At 33.6% G+C, this 21,385-nt stretch overlaps 1 protein-coding gene across 2 annotated transcripts in view; it reads left to right on the forward strand.

Moving 5' to 3' along the window:
* Positions 1 to 21,385, forward strand: part of Sec71 (ADP ribosylation factor guanine nucleotide exchange factor Sec71) — a 508,300-nt gene that overhangs the window by 48,698 nt on the left and 438,217 nt on the right. For both annotated transcript variants that reach the window (XM_090371201.1, XM_090371202.1), the window contains exons 7-8: positions 5,376 to 5,523; positions 15,036 to 15,306. In XM_090371201.1, coding sequence (XP_090227327.1) covers positions 5,376 to 5,523; positions 15,036 to 15,306 — 419 coding nt within the window. The remainder of the gene's footprint in view (positions 1 to 5,375; positions 5,524 to 15,035; positions 15,307 to 21,385) is intronic.

A 21,385-nucleotide genomic window follows, 5' to 3' on the forward strand; every position in this document is an offset into this window, starting at 1 on the left:
ATTGTACAAATTGGAGCAGAATGGTATTAAGGGTAAGTTGCTACAAGGGATAAAAGGATGGTTGAGTGGGAGAAGACAGAGGGTGGTAATCAATGGGTGCTGCTCTTTGTGGACTAATGTTATTAGTGGAGTCCCACAGGGTTCGGTGTTGGGTCCTCTGTTGTTTTGTGTATTTATCAATGATATTGATGAAGGTATATCGGCTTAGTGTCGAAGTTTGCAGATGATACAAAGGTTGGCAGGGTTGTTAATGGCAGTGTGCTACTGCAACAGGATCTAGATAATTTGGGCAGATGGGATAAGTAGTGTCAACTAAAGTTTAACCTTGACAAATGCAAAGTACTGCATGTGGATAGAAGTAACCCCAGAGAAACGTACCAACTGTGTGGTACTACACTTAAGGTGGTAGAAAATGAAAAAGACCTGGGAGTAATTGTGCAGTCAGATATGAAGTTTTCTGAGCAATGCAGACAAGCTGCCAGGGCAGGTCATGGGGTTTTGTCAATGATATATAGGAATTTTGCTAGCAGGGGAAAGGAGGTGATTGTCCCTCTGTATAAGGCAATGGTCAGGCCACGCCTTGAGTACTGCATACAGGTCTGGAGGCTTCATTTTAGGAAGGATGTAGATTTGCTTGAGCGTGTACAGAGAAGGGCAACAAGATTGGTGAGGGGAATGAAGGGATCCTCTTACTAAGAGAGGCTTTGAAGGGATCCTCTTACTAAGAGAGGCTTAAGTTCTGCAAATTGCAGTGGCTGGAGACTTGGGCACCTGTGCGGTGATCTGATTGAGGTGTACAAGGCCTTGAATGGGTTGAGCACGCTGAATTCTGATGGGATCCTTCCACTTGTTCAGATTACGAACCTAAGGGGGCATAAATTCAAATTAAGAAAAGACAGAAGTAGAATAGATGTGCGGAAATTTGCCTTTGGCCAGTGGGTGGTTAATTGCTGGAACAAACTTCCATCTTTCGTTGTGGAAGTTGATAGGTTAAATAAATTTAAGGAGGAACTGGACAGGCATTTGGAGGGAATGGTGTGATTTTTTTTTTTTTTTTTTGGCTGATGCTTATGCAGCATCAGCCAAAACACTTGCTTTCTTGCATCACATGGCACCACCACTACTACTACTACTACTTTTAGCTTCAACAATTTCTCTTCCAGGTGTCATAGAATCATTTTACTCCACTTTATTTCACCTAGAATCATCCATTTGACACTTCATTTACTCATTTATACCCATAGATGCAAATAATTATTCAGTTTGTCAGCAAAGTGTACAGGATCATTAGTAGTATGACATTCATATCCATTAGGCCAATATGGTTCACTCCTGATCTTCTCTTGTTAACAGAAGCAGATAATTCTTTGCTACTTTTTTTGCATTATTAACCATAGACTTCTTTAATCTGCCTTAGCTTGCCTCCCTCACAGTAACTTTATTGCAGACCAGTTTATATTTTCTGGCCCCCTGATAAAATATAATCATTTATGTGCAGTTTTACTTTCTATCACTAATCTGTCTCTCTTTATATATATATATATAAAATATTAAGGATATTAAGGATCAATCAAATAAATAATACTATCAGGGACTTAAGAAAACACAAAAAAAAAAAAAAAAAAATTATTATCGCTTTTTACCGACAATCTAGATGACTTCAACTGGGGCCAACCACTCAGACTGAAGACAAAAAAACGACAAGAGGTTCTCTGTTTCTGTAATGATCAATATATGCTAAGTAATTTAAATCTAAGCCAAATATAAACCAGTTAGGCGAAATATAAATCAAATGTAAATAAATAAAATGTAAATAAATTTTAGAATTATTAGAATCAAATGTAAGAAATATAAGTAAAATATAAATGTAAGCATATATTAATCATCGTTGACCCGACAGAACATAATTTAATGATTAAAATAAGAGTAAATATATAATACATACTACATATATACCGTATCTAGGACATAATATATATATATATCCATTTAGGTTTGAATCTTGAAAAACATCTCTTAGTTGGTATGAAAAACTAAGATATCTCTAAAAAAAGAATTTAAGCAGTCTTAAGACTATGTAATAACTTTTGCAAAAGCAAAATCCCTTCCCTTTACAGAAGTTTTATCTTTAAATAAATCTCACATCACTATACTATGATCATTGAATGGTTCCTTTACCTGAAGATTTTTAATACTGCTGGTAATCAGAGTATTGCTTTCTCTTAGTGTCTGTCTAACATGCTAGTATAGAAAACAGTCATCTAGTAAATCTAAACAGGTTCTGCTACTGAGTGAATGACCAACTGACAAGGTCCCATCAATATTTATTTTAAGAAACCTTGTAATTGCAGTGCTTATAATTCCCCCACTTTGCTTTTTCAAGCTGGTGCATGTCCAATAGAAGTAGTACAAAACTCATTTTCTCCAATGAATTAAAAAAAATAAATCCTATAGATTTCAATAATAGTTAAAAAAAAAAAAAAAAACAATGAAATAATAAATAAGATTAAGCAGTTGCATATCTAGTAAAATGTTTTTTTTATTTTTTTTTTAAATTCTTTTTTATTTTTTAAAAAAATTCTTTTTAATATATATTTTTTTACCATTAAACTCCATAGCCAATTTTTAAAATTTAAACTGCATAGCTAACCCCTTAACCATACTGAATTGGACTAATTTTTAAGCTTTTTTTGTTTTCAGGTATTGAATCGGTCCTGATTCAGTACCTGAAAATAACAAACAGCACACACGCATATCACAAAGCACCCTGCATATATTCAGTGTACGTTGGCAAAGTATTTTGTTTGTAATTCAACATAATATTGTTTGTATATAGTTATTATATCAGTAACTTACAAGTTATTCACTTTTTTACTATTTTATTCACACATAAAGCCATAGCTTCTTCTTCAAGTTGCACTGCAGTAATCACTGTTTGTATTTGTTTTATCTTTTGCATTTGTATGATTCCTCATCTTTATTTGGGAATCTGTATTTTTATTATTATTTTTTTTCTCTCAAAGAGTACTATCATTATCATTGTGTTTTTCTTGGTGTATTTCTTTTGTGATCAAAAGACAAGTATAAGTTTTGAAACTCCTGCTTGGTCTGTAAATTTTCTGAAAAATAAAGTCATTTTACTTTTATTTTGGTGAAAGTGTTTTTATTCCAGATTATTATTCTAACTTATGATCAATTATCTTCAGTTAAGAAAATCAGTATTGAATAAGTGGTAATTTAAATAAATGGCTTAAATGGCATGAATTTGAATTTAGTGAATTTTCACCAAACAGTGTGACAAACATCAAATTGTACAATGGAAAAATGATTTTAAACTTCAGAGTACAATTATGAAGCTATAATATTGCTGTATTATACAAACTTGTTAGTTACATGAAACGAGTAACACAAAAGAGAGGCCTCTTTTACCCATCTCATTAAGGTAAATACCCACTGACTGAGTTATATATCATTTATTTGAGATGATAAACTTTGAAGAGTAAGTAATCGTCATACTGACTGTTGGTCAGGAGCAGAATTACAAATCCCATAATTAGCTTGAATTTATTTACTTATTATTCTTATCAACTAAATTATAATAATACTTATTTCAATTTTGAGTGAAGGAAATTTTTTAGAGATTATATCTAAATCCACATTGTTTACAACTCTGTTCTATTAAAAAAATTGGTGATGCAAGCATTAGAGCCCTTTCTAAGTTGTCTTATTTATTTAAGACACAAATTTATTTGAGATGATAACAGTGGAGTATCCACACATCCCATTAAAATTTAATGGGATTAGTCTCAGATTGAACATTTCTTTTAAATGGGGGAGGGGAAGAAAATCCTATGTAAACTGTATTAGTATAAGTAGCCTTTTGAATAATAGTTCATTTCATGTCTGAAACAAACATTATACAATTTTTTTTTTTTGCAGTTGTTGGAATGGCTAGAAAATAATACCTGATAACTACTCTTTGTTTTGCCACTATTGTTTTTTTTTTTATATATATATACAGAATATGCTCAAAATGACTGTCTTAATTCAAAAATTTATTACAGCAGTGTAATACATTTAGATTGACAGACTCCAAAAGTTTTTCTCAGGCTAATAAAGTTTGATGAACTGACAGGACTGGAAACTTCCATGCCCAATTCACTATCAGGGTATTGTTTACTTAAGAATTTTTTAATCACATTGTGAATATGTGGTGGCAAACCAACTTTTTTCTTCAGATAGCTGGGACATGCAGTAACATAACTTTGGCTTAGCCACAGTTATAATGTTAATGCAGTTAATACCATTGGCTGTGGTGTTAACTGCATTATAGTCCCAGCAGCTTTTGTGCCATATCAACTAATATTTATTTCAGTTTTGAGTGAAGGAAATTTTCTGTTCACCAAAAGCCTGTTCACCAAACAAAGAAGAATATCCTGTACCTTTTCTGTACTATGGCACAAAACATATAACTTAAGAGTTATTTTTTAGTTAATGTAGATATGCTAATTTTTTGTTTCCCTATATTCATGCAATGTCCTTTAACCTTTGCAGAATTATGGAATATTGGCTCATCACTAAAACAAATTTTCTTCATCAGCAGTGAGTTCATTATCTGACAATGAAATGAATAACATTGCATTTTGCAATCTATTGTGGTATGTTGCAATTTCTAAGGTTGAAAAGCACAATGCTTCTTCAGAACTATCCACACAGCTGTTTGAGAGATTCATAACTGGCTCAGTTATAGTTCTTTATGTATGACAAAAGTTCTTTGTGTATTACAAACGAAAGAATCACAAGGAAGCTCACTTTTGCTGCAGTAATAGGAGTAGTAGGTCATCCTGCCCTACTCCCTACCCCAAAGATGTAATCAGTTTCTCAGAATGCAATTCACTCAATGTGCACTTTGTGCTGTGCACAATATTTGAAATCAAAAATATAATTTGGAATTATCCTTTACTTAAATTTTACTTGGTAATATTTTGCACTGTCTTGAAGTCATCTGATAATAAATACAAAACTTACATAAGCCTGAAGGCTATATAAGTTTTGTATTTATTATCTGTAATTATCTTATAAGTAACCTTTACAAGCTATAGCTGTATAACTATACAGTTTTCCTATTGATGAACTTGCATAAAATCTGAAACAAGTAATTTGTGGAGTTACTTAGTGAGTTCTTTAACATGGTAATTATAACTGGCTCATTTCTTTTGTTTAATTTAAGTTATATCAAGATCAGTGTATATAGTGAACTGTACAGATATTGACAATTCCAAAAATCACTATTTACTACATTTCATTGTTAATGAAAAGTTTAATAATGATGAAATCAATGTTAACATGTAGTAATAACTTAACCCATATTTCAGAGTTGTGTAAGTGATCCTGAACTAGGTGTCCGTGGTTCTGTAATAGATGAACACCTCTCTAATGGAAAAGCTCAAGAAAGTCAAAATGAGTCTCCACAATTAATAGCTGCTTCTGTTCTTCAAGAAATTGTTAACAGAGTGGTTGAAGGTATGGATATAACCGTAGAGATAACTAGTTTAATAAAAGCATGTGAGTTAACATTTGCATTTGATTATAATTATCATTTGAGCTTCTGTGGCACTATCATTGTCACCCCTCTGTTTAGGAAGTTGGGAGTATGATTCTTGCTTCTATAACATCAGTAACTTACTGAGGTCTTTTCAAGTTGAGCCAAGTGGAAGTATTTCTTAGAACTCCCCTCCTTCCTAATTTTTTGCAAAAGAAAACCAGCCTTATTTTGATACCTTATAGTACAAGTTGCCTTAGCTCTAATTCAAACAAACCAATCCAACAATTGCCATTATCATTAGTTTTTAATCCCCTAACTAGTCATTTTCAAACTTCATGCATTAAAGCTTCACTTAGAAGGTACTACCAACCATTGTGTGTCACTTTTAATTATATAAAAGCTCTCCTTTATTGTGTTAACCTGTTAAGTAACAGCATTCTGAAATTTTTTGATCTTGTTTCATTTACAATTTATAAGAATGATTGATTAATAAGACATTTTGAGGAAAAAAATATATATATATTTTATTGAACTTGAGAATTTCAGATACTGGCTTTCCAATTTTTAGGATGTTGGTACAATAAATCATCTCTTAGAAACTCTCTCTCTGTAGATATTTCTACGGTCACTGTTCTTCTGAATTGGAATCTGTAATGCCACCTTTTTATTCTAAACCAGTACAGATATGTGCCTTGGCTAGTGAACATCTGTGAAATATAACAAGTTAATCTGAGTCATTCTTAGAATTTTAATAATTCTTCATAGCAGTGCTAGGTGTTAAAGACTATTCAGCTAGGTTAAAAAAACCTGAATTTAGATCTTTTTCTCATGCAGGTTTGGAAATGTTCTTGTCACCAAGTCTGAACAACAGTACCATTGTTATGAAAGCTTTAACTCAAAATTTCTGAGAATATATAGAGTGTTACATTATCTTTCCTGAAGCAAGCATAATCATTTGTCTTAATAGACAATCCAAACAGAAATTCACAGACAGAAATATGCTAGGTAAGCTAATGTTTAAAAAATCATCCATCAAACCATCCATATGGCTATATTTTAATATAAAATGTGCATTTTGTCAGTGAAATTAAGTTTGTAGTGTAGTGTAGTCTTTTTAAAAAAAGTTGTCTATGGTTCTGTAATAGAAAAATAACACATTTGTAGTGGTAAAAGCTGAAGAAAATCAAAATGAAAATGAGTCTCCATAATTAAGAACTGCCAATTTGCAAAATATTTCCTTTTTTTTTTTTTTTTTTGGCCAAAAATCATCCTGTTTTTCCTGTGTACAAATATGTGATCTGCTTTTAAAAGGTCAAAACTTGTAGCTATGCTATTTATTTTTAATAAATAACATAGCTACAAGCTAATCGAACCTACTGAAAGGAGTTGACCAAATGAAGGTACCACTGGAAAGACCAAATTGTATCACACTGAGGAATTCTACTTAAAGAAATGTTTGGAATGTTTTAAATACTCACATAAGAGTGACAGATACTCTTAAAACCCACGTGATTGCAATGCTCTCTTGGAAAGCAGAATAGAAACTAGCAGAACAGTATAGAATGCACTGGGACTGCAAAGCCGGAGACTTTAGAGCTGAAATTAAATAAAAACCATATTATACCAAACCTAGGGAATGCTTCATAATCTAATTCAAAACAGAAATTCCTTTTTTTTTTTTTTTTTTGGAACCAACAAACTAAGTGTATGTACAGTGTATTGAGCAAGCTCAGTGCTGATAACATTCTTCTTCTTCTTGATCAAACTATTCACATGAGGAGGACACAAATTCAAATTGAGGAAGAATGGTGCAGGATAGAGGTGTGGAAGTTTGCCTTGAACCAGTGGGTGGTTGATTGGTGGAACAAACTTGTTGTGGATAGTTTAAATAAATTCAAGAAAGAACTTGACAAATTATTGCTGGGGATGGACAGCTGATGTGGGATTTTTTTTTTTTTTTTTTTTTTTGGCTGATGCTTTTTAAGCATGTTTTCTTGTATTATTGAATTATTTTCCACTAATACTAGGGGAAAGAATATTCTAGACCAGATGTCATAGGGTTGAGTACAGGAACTGTTAACAGCAAGTGATCACAGAGTACTAAATAGTTAATGTTGGAGGAGGGGACAGGTAGCAGTGCTTAAAGATAAAGGAATTTCAGCAAAGGAGATTACGACTCTTAAGGTTAAGCTTCTATCAATGGGAGAGAGAACTTGCAGAGTGCAAAAAAAATTAGAATTATGATATACCTTTAAAGTTGCGCTTACAAATATCCTTGAATGCTTATTTACCATTAAAAAAGTAGACAGGATTTCAAGATGGATGAATAGTGAATTAGCTAATTTAATAGAGCAGAAAAGATGGCCTGGAAAAGGTACAGAGTGATAAAAAGTACTGAAGCTTATAACAGCTACAAACTTATCTGGGCTAGTACCACAGGAAAGGTTCAGCTAGAAAAGGTTGATATGAATAAATACAAAGAAGAGAAGAACAGGTCAGATTGGATACCCTTCTATAATCAGTGCAGGTAAGTCTTAGTAGTCCAGCTGATGAATTGAAAAGGTACTTTGCATCAATATTTACAAAAGAAAGATCCTCCATGGTGAGGAGGAAAGTGTGCATGGGAAGCTAGAAAGCATGAAATAGAGATATTGAAATTTCAGATTATTATTAAAAAAAAAAAAAAAAAAAAACTTTTGAGCTGAAAAGCAAATAATGCATCCTGGAGTTGATGCTATATACCCAGTAATTTAGAGGCAGGTGGCAAAATGGTATAGTGCAGGGGTGGCCAACAAGCCGATTGTGGCTTTAATTTTTGTCGATCACGAATGAATTTTAAATGTATATAAAAATAGATTAGTCAAAATCTAAATATTATTATTATTATGTGCCCCACTGCATACGCTTATTACAAATCCGTTGAACCACATGACCACTCTTGTCGCCACGCAGCCGCTAGGCTTGTTTAGTGAGAATTCATGCATTTCATTGTGGAGAGCATAGTGTATGTGTAGAATTCTTATCTGGACAGTACTTATCCGTTAATTTAATAATCTTCGATTTAAAATGAATACTAAGAAAAAGAGTAAAACGTATAATTTTCATCAAGTGTGGGAACTAGAATACTTTTTTTGTAATGATAAAAGAAAAATGTTGTTATTTGATTTGCAATGCTTCTGTGGCTATATCCAAAAAAAAAAGGAAATTTAGAAAGGCACTTCAATGCACTCCATGGTAAATACCAAACGTATTTTCCGCCTAATAGTGACCTTAGAAAAAAATAAATTAAAAGAACTTAAATGCAGATTATTCGCTCAACAAAATGACACCTAATTTACAATCTAAAGCAGTAACTGTAGCATCATTTAAAGTCATCTTGCAAAAAAATGCAAATCATTTTCTGATGGTCAATTCATCAAAGACACATTTTTAGAAATAACAGATTCTCTTTTTTAAAATTTTAAGAACAAAAATGAAATTAAAAGTGCCCTTCAAGATCTGCAATTATCTCGAAATACTGTGATGCGACGAATCGAACAAATGAGTTAAATGTGAGCGAACAATTGCGTGTTCGTATTACTAATTGTGTGTCCTTTTCTTTACAACTGGATGAAACTACAGACATCAGTGATACAGCTCAAATGCTCGTTTTTATTCATATGGTTTTCGATGATTCTGCCACTAGAGAAGAACTGCTGGGTATCATTTCGTTAAAAGAAAGAACTAGAGGTCTTGATATATTTAACGCCTTCAAAAATTTTATTGAAAAAAATAAATTACCACTATTTATGCTCGTATCAATAACAACAGATGGAGCTAAAGCAATGATGGGGCATCTTAACGGATTCATCGCATTGTACCAAAAGGATGACGAATTCCCAGGTTTTTTGAGTTGCCACCGTATCATCCACCATATCATCCACCAAGCAGCATGTTCGAGAGGCAACCAGAGAAAATAATACTCTTGATCTGGTTATCAGCAGTGATCATTCATGTATTAGGAATTTGCAGATGAAAGAACCACTAGGTGGCAGTGATCACAGTGTACTCACGTGGGATTTACTTAAAGATTTAATTTCCATCCGGGGTAAAGGAAAAGGTTTTTGCTTCCGTAAAGGCGAGTACAGTGGTCTCCGACAGTTTCTAAATTCTGTACAGTGGGATCAACTGATGATGTTACCAACAGTAACATCATCAGTTGATCTTCTAAGTGGGAAGCATTCAAGGAATTAATCGTGGATGCTACTAAAAGTTTCATACCTATTAAGAAATATTGTTCAAGGTTTAGGCCTAAATGGTTGTCAAATGAACTAATGAGACTCGTAACAGAGAAGAAAAATGCATGGGATGCATACAAATTAACACGTGACACAGAAGCCTATGATAGCTACAAGTTGATCTGTAACCAAGTTACAAAGGAGGTTAGGCAGGCGAAGGCAGATTACGAGAATCCTTGGCAAAAGATGCTAAGAAAAACAGCAAGGATTTCTTTACTTATATAAACTCTAAAAGGAAGGGGATGAATCTGATTGGTCCACTTGACATCGATGGTTCAACTGTTGATGATCCTGCTCAGATAGCAAACAAACTGAATGAGTATTTTGCATCTACATTCACACGTGAGGAATTATTAAGGTTTGAAAATGGCAGAAGATTATCAAATTGTAGCAGGGTACTTAATGTTTTTGTAATAACTGAGAGCAAAGTGTAAGAGAAACTGTTGAAGTTAAACGTAAGAAAAGCACCTGGGGTGGATGGGATCTATCCAGTTATATTAAAGGAGGCAGCAAAGGAAGTAAGTAAACCCTTAGCCATAATTATGAGAGCATCCTTGGACTCAGGGGAGGTCCCCACGGACTGGAGATGTGCAAATGTATCCCCAATTCACAAAGGGGGATCGAAGGGTGACATGGGTAATTACAGACCAGTTAGTTTAACTTCTGTTCCGTGTAAAATAATGGAGTCGCTGGTTAAAGATGCATTGCAGGATCATCTAGACAAGACTGCAGCAATAATTCAGACACAGCATGGGTTTGTTAAGGGAAAATCTTGTCTGACAAATTTGATAGGATATTATGATGTGGTTACAAAGGAACTGGATGCAAAAAATAATTTTGATATCATATATTTGGATTTCAGGAAAGCTTTTGACACTGTTGCGCATGGAAAACTATTGTACAGATTGGAGCAGAATGGTATTAAGGGTAAGTTGCTACAATGGATAAAAGGATGGTTAAGTGCGAGAAGACAGAGGGTGGTAATCAATGGGTGCTGCTCTTCTTGGACTAATGTTATTAGTGGAGTCCCACAGGGTTCGGTGTTGGGTCCACTGTTGTTTTGTATATTTATCAAAGATATTGATGAAGGTATATCAGGCTTAGTGTCGAAGTTTGCAGATGATACAAAGGTTGGCAGGGTTGTTAATGGAAGTGTGCTACTGCAACAGGATCTAGATAATTTGGGCAGATGGGCTAAGAAGTGGCAACTGAAGTTTAACCTTGACAAATGCAAAGTACTGCATATGGGTAGAAGTAACCCCAGAGAAACATACCAACTGTGTGGTACTACACTTAAGGTGGTAGAATATGAAAAAGACCTGGGAGTAATTGTGCAGTCAGATATGAAGTTTTCTGAGCAATGCAGACAGGCTGCAGGGCAGGTCATGGGGTTTTGTCAATGATATATAGGAATTTTGCTAGCAGGGAAAAGGAGGTGATTATCCCTCTGTATAAGGCAATGGTCAGGCCACGCCTTGAGTACTGCGTACAGGTCTGGAGGCCTCATTTTAGGAAGGATGTAGATTTACTTGAGAGTGTACAGAGAAGGGCAACAAGATTGGTGAGGGGAATGAGGGGATCCTCTTATCAAGAGAGGCTTAAGTTCTGCAAATTGCAGAACTTAAGGAGACTAGTGACCTGCGCGGTGATCTGATTGAGGTGTATAAGGCCTTGAATGGGTTCAGCACACTGAATTCTGATGGGATCCTTCCACTTGTTCAGATTACGAACCTAAGGGAGCATAAATTCAAATCAAGAAAAGACAGATGTAGAATAGACGAGCGGAAATTTGCCTTTAGCCAGCGGGTGGTTGATTGCTTGAACAAACTTCCATCTGTCGTTGCGGAAGTTGATGGGTTCATTAAATTTAAGGAGGAACTGGATAGGCATTTCGCAGGAATGCTGTGATTTTTTTTTTTTTTTGTCTCATGCTGCATAAGCTCATAACACTTGCTCTCTTGCATCACATGCCACTAGCACCTCTGTAGCCAGGTGGGAAGGAGCAGCAGTGCGTAGCACACGCTTCTTGATTAGACCGGGGTTCGAGCCCGTCACCACTAAATACGGAGGATGTGGAAAGGTCAGGGAATGACCACCGCATATCCCGGAGCAATATGGCCTTAGTTGCTAATGCTCCTAAAAACCAAACAACAACAACACATGCTACTACTACTACCAAAACGTGTTAGCCAGCAAGAGATTAAATACTAAAAGTGTTATGGACATAGTTTTCAAAATCGTGAGTTCCAGAGGACAATCTCTTCAAAGGAGACTTTTGAAATGCACCTCGATGAAAATTGAACCAGATCTGATATTATACACAGATGTGAAGTGGCTGAGTTGGAGTAAGTTTCTGCAGATTTCGAAATTTGCTGAATGGAATTAAAATTTGTTGATCAAAGGGTAGATGATTATCAGCAGCTACAAGATACGGTGTGGTTGTGAGATCTGGCTTTTTTGGCAGATTTTACTAGTAAATTAAGTGATCTGAATTTGGAATTACAAGGAAAATATAAAAATGTGGGTGACATGATTATTAGTATTTCTGCATATAAATATCAATTTTTGGCAATGGCTAAGGATCTCAAAGAAAAAAAATTCGATCATTTTGCAAATATGCAAGATCATTTTCAAAAATATTCTGTTTTTGAATTTAATTGTGAGAAATATGTTTCTGAAATTGAGAATGTTGTGGATGATTTTGAAACCAGATTCAGTGATTTTAAAACAATCGAAGACATTGTTCAATATACTGTATTTCTTATACATTAAATGTCGACTTAACAAATTGCAAAAAAAATCGCTGACATTTTCCACACTGAGAAAATATTACTTGAAAATGAAATGAAAACATTGCGAAACGATATTTTCCCGAAAGCCAGGTTATCAGAAAAAGACTTTTGGAAATATGTTTGCCGAGAAAAGTACTGTAAAAAATGCAGTGAACTTTTAAATTCCTGTTTTGGTTCCACATATCTATGTGAATTGGCCTTTTCGTATTTGAAACAAAAAAAGACAAAGAATCGCTCTACTCTTAAGGACTTGCATACAGAAGATTCTTTACGGTTGGCCTTATCACAGTATATCCCCGATTTTGAAAGCTTGGCAGAGACATGAAGACACAAACTTCACATAAATTAAAAATTTAAATACGTATGAATTTGAAGAATTCTGAATTGTATTTAATTTTAAAATTTATAAACATTTTTCAATATGTGTTCATTAACCTCTTTAACCATGTGTAATGAAATTCTTGAGATGGTAGATCGCGGCACATTTTGAAGAAAAAAAGTCAATCGCATCACAAATTAAGCTCCCCCCCCCCCCCCCCGGTATATTGGACCACTAAAATTAACTGAGGGCATCATTGAACTCTGGACAGATTCCCTTGGATTGGAGAAGTGCCACTACATAAAATAGGTTCTAAGAATGACGTGTGTGACAATCAAATGGTCATTCTGACTTTAGTGGCTAGGAAAAATTACAGTGGCAATAATCGAGAGTGTAGTACTAAAAAAGTGTAGTGCTGGGACCATTGCTGTTTTTGATCTTCTAAATGTCAATGAAGCGATAATATGCATGATGTCAAAATTTGCAGATGATGTAAAATTTGGTAGAGTAGTTAATGAACAACACCAAGCAGAGCTTCTTTAGGATGGCTTAGATAGACTTCAAGGATGGTCAGAAAAGTGACTGAAATGTTTTAATTTGGCAAAATGCAAGGTTTTACGCTTGGCCAATAGCAATCTCATTTAATATACACTGCTCTACCATTAATATCCAGACACCTGCATATCTACAAGTAACCATTATATCTTCTCAAAGGTCTGTGAGCATTTTATAGTTGTGTCCAATGTGCTGCTTGGGTAGTACATGACCAACCATTTAACGGAGGGTTGTCTGGATATTATTTGTAGGGTGGTGTGTGCATATTTGATTATTTTCATTCCTTTCTTCATTATCTGACTACTGTCTGTTCTAAATTTCAGCACTGTAATTAACTGTTATCTGTCTACTGGCCTTTAACGTGGTACACTTTAATTGTAACCACTTTGTGTATTACATGTAGTAGAGACATATGAAGTATGTGATGTAGGGTAGCTCATAAACAGTAGTTCCAACTCCACCATGATCCTCTCTGAGGTTAACAGAACATTGTTAAGGTTAAATATATGTAAGGTGTATGTTTTTGAGCATTTGTGTGTCGGTTCTGTTTGTTTGTTTGTACTTGACCACTTAACTGGGAAATAGTGATGACTTAGGTTTCTTCCCTGTAGCCATCTCTGCCACAAATGCATTCTGCCTGGTTTAGTGACAGATGGACAAAAAAATAAAAACATAATTAAAAATTAAAAATGAGAAAAAAGCTTTTTTTCACCACTAGAGACCAACATAGGAGTGCCATCATAATCCTGGCCATGCCAAACCTGGCAGAGCCAGAAAATTTATCTGCAGAGAGACAGGAAGACATTCCCCCAACACACACACACACACACACACACACACACACACACATACACACACACACAATGCAAAAATTAAAAATAATAAAAATTTGGGAAGTGGAGGCACCACCCATGGAACAAGAAGTCTTAAGGTCGGTCACTCCATGAGAATTAGGTGAAAGAAATTTGGGATGCAGCATTTACTAGTGGAGAGCCACATTAACAAATTAATTTTCATTAATTCTTATGAAAAAAATTTCTGTAAACATTTTGTTGGCAAAGTTTCTTTGTCAGCAAGTAGATTTTATGAAAAATACTGTTATTTTATGAAGTAAAGATTTGTTTTCAGAACAGAAATCAAACTGATGAAATCTTTTTGTTCTCTAGACAACAGCTGATATTAAAGCATTGCACAGTTAGATGCATAACAAAACTTGAAGGGTAAACCATTCACACTTTAAGTCCACAATGGAGACATAAATTCATGGTTCCTCTTTCCCTGGGTTTTATCTACTCAGTAAATCTGACATTTATATTCTGACTCTGTATACTGTTTACTACTATTTGTTTACGTATCAGAGGTTTAAAGCTAAACATCAATATTAATTCACTAAAAGTTTAGTGAATAAATATTAATAGCTTAATTAGATGAATAACATTTAAAAATATTAATATATTAAAAAAATTCTTTTTTTTTTTTAAATACTTCAAATAAAAATATAACGCATGTTGTTACTCATTAATTTTTATTTTCTATATACAAAATAGTTCAACCAGACACAGTAGAAACCAGTTCCTTAAGTGAACCATCATCTGAACCACCTGCTAGTCCTGGTTTGAGCAATAGTTTAAATGAAGAATCTGTGCAACCTCCTTTACCGCGTATACCTTCTCAGGAAAGTTTAGAAACTGGTGAGGCATCTGTGGAACCCGTCCATGCACGATTTTCTCATATTCTTCAGAAAGATGCCTTTCTGGTATTTCGTTCCTTATGTAAATTAAGCATGAAACCACTTCCTGAGGGCCAGCCAGATCCAAAGTTAGTATTTATACAAATTGTTTTGTGTTCCTAATTAACTCATTTTAGAAGTATTTAACATTAAATTAGTTGAGATATATATATATATATATAGCTAAGTGTATTATGTAATGTTTAAAGTTTATAATGATAGAATTGTACATTATAGTTTTTGTCATATATGCAACGTTAATGCCATTGTACATAGGGCAATTCGACATTATACGTGCATGATTTACGTGCATTAAACCTAAAATCATTATACGTATCTAAAGCTAAAAATATCGCTTATATATATATATTAGTGAAATAATGAATGGCAAAACTGGTATGGGGACAACAGAAATGGGTAGGTATGGGACATTCCTTCAGATGGGCTATCGATCCAGTCAAAGCCCCTGATGAAGTAGTGGATTGATGGCCATGTGATGGAATGTTTTTTCAAAAATTGCAGCACATTATCATTTAGTATTGATATTTTCAAAAATTGCATTGCACATTATCATTTAGTATTGATATTGTCATTTACAGTTAGTACAGGTGACCCCCGCTTAACGCTGATCATTCGTTCCGGAAAAACAGAGCGCTAAGTGAATCCGCGCTAAGCGAGCGCCGCTTTCCCATAAGGTAACATATGCATTTATGAGCTGCGGTCGGTGCCATAGGATATTTCCTAATCAATAATAAACAGTAATGAAAAGATGAACAAATGTCGGTCAAAATATTTAATATTCAAATATTTGCACATTCTGCATTACATACGTATAATTATGTGGTAACTACTTGCGTATCAAAAGTAAACTTAAAATTCCAATTAAAATAATGAATTTAATTGATTTAATTTAATGGATGAATTTAATCATGAAAAATGTGTGGATTTTGAGTTGAACTTTGGCCCTCTTCCAAATAAACTAAAAAGGGTATTAATTTTAAATGGCCCGCAGCGTTACCACCCAACAATAAAGTCAACTGATCCTTCGCGGCTTTGAAACCTGGCATGTTTTTTTCTTCTTTCAATATGAAACTTCTTTTAGGCATTCGTTTCCACAAAAGTCCTGCTTCATCTATGTTAAAAACTTGTTGAGAAGTATAACACATAATACCCCTTTTCAATAATTTTAACAAGTTCTTTTTTGAAATTTTCGGCTCCTTGATCTGCACTGGGCTTCTCCCTGGATTTTAAATCTATTCTAACAGCCCTTACCAGATTTAAATGGTTCCACATTTTTTTTTTTTTTTTTTTTTTTTTAGGCGAGTTTTCTTCAGATCATCATATTGGCATATTATCTTCAATAAAATTAGTCTTTCCATTTCAATCCTAATAGCCGGCCTAGTCCTAGTTGCTTGCAGTGGAACAACTATCTTTCCCGCTGCTAAAATTAATTCTTTATGTTTTTATAATTGTTCTTACAGTTAAAGTTGCAAGTCCTAAATTATGGCACACATCCGCTTGTCGTTGACCGGAATCGATTCGCTTCAAAACGTCTAATTTAATTTTCAAATTCAGTCTTTTTCTTACATTTATAGTCTTCGTACTGCGCCCAGACGTTGTTGCTTTTTCATTCCTATCGGTCATTTTTAGCTCTTCGAAAATGTAACTGCGTTGGTTGAATTAATTACGATACAATGTTCAAGTAAACTTCGTTTCGCACGATGTCTAATACGGTACTGAGTGATGACTAGACCTCGGATAAATGCATATAACGCAAATATTACAAGCAATATATTTGATCATTTTTTAAAATGTTGATCTCGGAACTAGTCTTAACAAGTCACTGTACTGCAATTAAATTAGCGTGCGAGAAAATTTCACTGAGCTTGGGAAAATTTCTCAAGTCGGCGTGGGAAACGTTTTAATGCTGTTTTGCTATTCATTTTCAAGCTATCGACTCCAACAAATGAAACGATTTTGTTTAAATATGCCAAAAATTCAATCTGTAAAAAAGCGTTATAGTGATCTGTGACAGCGTTATAGTCAGATACTGGTCATAATATAAGAACAGCGTTATAGCGAATCAGCGTAAAGCGAACCGCGTTATAACGGGGGCCTGCTGTAATGACATTTTGTACTGATTATGTTTACATTAACTTAACGTCTATAGGCCAAACAGACTTAAGATGGCCTATATATACTAGTTTGATTACCGTATACCTCTATTACCACTTAATTGAATTAATCAACCGATATTTAATCATATACGTATAAAAATACCACATTATTGAATTTATCGACCTATATATATATATATATATATATATATATATATATATATAGTAAATCGAGAGTCTGATATATATTAAATATTAAGGATAATAGAAAATAATAGAAAAAGTAAATCAATCAAATAATAATACTATCAGGGACTTAAGAAAATGCAAAAAAAAAAAAAAAAAAAATTATCGCTTTTTACGGACAATCTAGATGACTTCAACTGGGGCCAACCACCCAGACTGAAGGCAAAAAATGACAAGAGGTTCTCTGTTTCTGTAATGATCAATATATGCTAAGTAATTTAAATCTAAACTAAATATAAACCAATATAGGCCAAATATAAATCAAATGTAAATAAAAAGTTAAGAAATTTTAGAAATATTAGAATCAAATGTAAGAAATATAAGTAAAATATAAATGTAAGCATATATTAATCATCGTTGACCCGACAAAGAATGTAATTTAATGATTAAAATAAGATTAAATATATAATACACACTACATATTTACCATATCTAGGACATAATGTAATAGTCGTCAAAATAATATGTGGTGCCCCCTATGTGATGGATACGGTAAAAATAAATATAAATAAATAATTAAATTTAAGTTAACGCAAAGAGAAACATGCAGATAGCAAGAAGAGAAACTAAAGGAGAAGGAGTAGGAATAATAGAACCTGAACTCCACAAAGGCAAAAAATAGTGGTATAGATAAGAAATAGTTTCTCCTGAGTCCTCGGATTGCCCTAATAATTTCGGAGAAATAAAAATAGAGAGTGTAGGATAGTTTAAAGACATTACAAGATATAAGTTGTGGCTCGGGTATGCCTGGGATATTATATTTCTATTATATTCTATCTATCTATCTATCTATCTATCTATATATATAGCAGACTCGATTTACTGGGATCGGATTAACCGGGACCCTTCACGATTCCAAATTTAAAAAAAAAATCAACCAGAAATCATAAAATTCAAGTAATTAATAGAATAGGTATAAACAGATGTTCTGCAAGTCATTAGTAAATAAACGACAAGAAGCAGTTGTATGTCGTCATCATTAGGAGATAAAAAAAAAAAAAAGAGGGAGAGGCCAAATGTTTAGTCTCTTTTAGTGCAGTGCATCGATTTTTGTGTTCCGTCGCACTGCAAAAGGACAAACTTTGTTTCGTTATTTATGTCAGGGATGTTAGAATTTTTTTTTATAGTAAAATTTTTTTTTTTTTTTTTTGTTTAGAAATCGCGAAAATGATGGGCAAACGCAAGAGTTGTGCTTTCAATTAAACAAAAACTTGAAATTATTCAAAAGTTTGAAAACGGTCCACCTCTTAAATCTCTAAGGAACCATTGTAATGTTGGTGACCAAACCATACACGACATCGTAAAAAATAAAAGGAAGCTATTAGATTTAAAATGGACATCGTAAAAAATAAAGGGAAGCATCGTATTGGACACGTGGTAAGTTTTTTTTTGTTTTTTATCTATCGGCATACTTTTTACATAGGTTGCTGAAAATTTTTCGATACAGTAAGTCTCCGACTTGTGTAGCTTCGGACTTACGTTATGTTATTTATATATTTTTTTTATATGACTGAAGATTTCAGTGAAGGGGGCCACACGTTTCACTATAATAACGTAAAAAAACCACAGAATTCCAGTTATCGGTATTATTTGCAAATGCAGTAAGATTGAGTTTACTACCCATTTATAATTAATTGCATTAACAGAAAAACTCAATAAACCAGAATGTGCATATTGTTTTTATTGTTTTATGGCAGTGACCTCCAGAAATGTGCTTTAGTAAAATGTGAGCTCGCATGGAGTGATAATAGTGAGTTTTTGCCTTAACCCTGTGAAGTTCTTTATATAAAATTTTCATTTTGACCGTTATCAGGGTGTCGTAAGATAATAAGTGACAGCAGTACTAGTAAATCTATCAAGAAAAGGAAAGCGATAGAGTTGGATCAGAAAATTAAAATAATAAAGATGTATGAAAATAGCCAAAGATTAATAATCTTTGGCTATTTTTGCACGGAATGTGTATTGCATTCCGTGTATTGCACGGAATTGAGATTTTTCAGTGGCAAAGATGAACACAATAAAGGAGAAAGACAATACGAGAAGCGGTCAGCACCAAGTGAAGGTCAACTATAATAATAACCAAGGCTATGAAATACATATCAGTTTTTACAGTTCAATAACATGCGTTTTTTCTTCTTTTTATGTTTTCTTTTCTTATGTGCCACTCTGACCACTGTCCCCATATAAAGTTTTAATTGAACTAATTAAAAATAAATAACTATTTTTCTTCATTCTTCTGAGGATATTATGTCGTTTTTGTAATTTTGGAAGATCAGGGATATAGTAGCAATATTTTATTAGTCATTCCCGAGTTACGCAAAACTCGACTTATGTAAGAAGTACTGGAACGTATCTCTTACGTATGTCGGGGATTTACTGTATTTTTGGATTAACCGGGAAATCGATTATCTGGGAATATTTTTTTACCATCTATCCCGGAAAATCGAGCATCTACTGTATGCTTCTTTTATAAAGAAGATTCCTTGATCTAATTCCAGTTGCCATCAGAAATGGAGTGGCTGTGACTTGGCACTTTTCATAGAAATATTGATTTTTCAAATTAAAAGATATTTGTTTGCACAGGAACAAATGAATATATTTGAGATGACATTCCTCTCATCACAAAAGCTGCCTTCATGATCTGATAAACTTCATAAAAACCATGAGAAAGAGTGTTTCTGAAGTCACAATGTTTTCTGTGGAAAATTATCCACTCTTCTCAGCTGTGTAAAATCAAAAGTTCTAATGAGTGTGAAGCTAGAGGCTATTTGTTAATAATGCATCAAATAAACGAGGGCATAAAGCTGCTTTTAAATTGTAATTTACTGAAAGCTTTTGAAAATAATATCATAATCAGATTGGGAGACGAGGATAGTAGGAGCCAGACGTGTTCAAAGCCGCTAAGTGGATTTTTCTTATTTTTTGATTTGAAATTATTGTTTTTCTAAAACTTTTGATTTTATTTGAATTAAATAATAGTATAGCATTATTTTGTGATTTTCTGATTAATCTGGTGTATTTATTCTTTACTCGGCCTTGTAATTGCAAGTATCAGTAAGGGTATCAAATCCACATGTTACAAGTTGCAACTCCGTTGAATGAGAAGTTTTTTAGCCATATTTAGCCGCTTTATTGAATATTTTTTACATCAAATTATTTTCTGTAAGTAGCTTATAGACCTAGTAAGGATCGTTAGTTATTCTGAATTGAGACAGCGAGATTTGAAAGTTAATTAATACTTAAGTGTCCGTAGATTTACCGTTCTTAACTTGCCACCTTTATCATACAATACGTTATATACCGAACTAGATAGCGTTATTATAGTATAGGTTATAATATTGTCAGTTGATCAGTAGAATCTATTAAACTTGTTGAACTTCATTGTCAATTAAATTGTACTTTTAACTAAATACATATAACAACTTAGATTACAAACGTAACATAATTAATTAATACATAACTGATACGGAAGTTATATAAGGTAACTCGTAGATAATTAATACTTGACACTGAAAAATATATATACCGTTATAACTGTGTTGGGATACAAGTTTAGGTTTATAATTTTGAACTGAAATTGAAATTTTATTGAAATTAATAGAAATCATGACTCAGACCACAGCAGCAAAGCAAAAGGCTCAAGCTAATGGAAGTGCTGTGTCTCAGAGGAGAACTGAGGGGGGCAGTTGCCTTCTGAATCACAGCCTTTTAAAATGCACTGCTTGCATGATGTTTGTGGAGCATTCAGGTACGGGACATGATATTGCCACGGGGGATGTCTTTGTGTGTGTGCGCGCGATGCAGG

This window comes from Mastigoproctus giganteus, chromosome 4, assembly GCF_048544385.1.
Source record: "Mastigoproctus giganteus isolate SK-2022 chromosome 4, ASM4854438v1, whole genome shotgun sequence".
Classification (NCBI taxonomy): Eukaryota; Metazoa; Arthropoda; class Arachnida; order Uropygi; family Thelyphonidae; genus Mastigoproctus; species Mastigoproctus giganteus.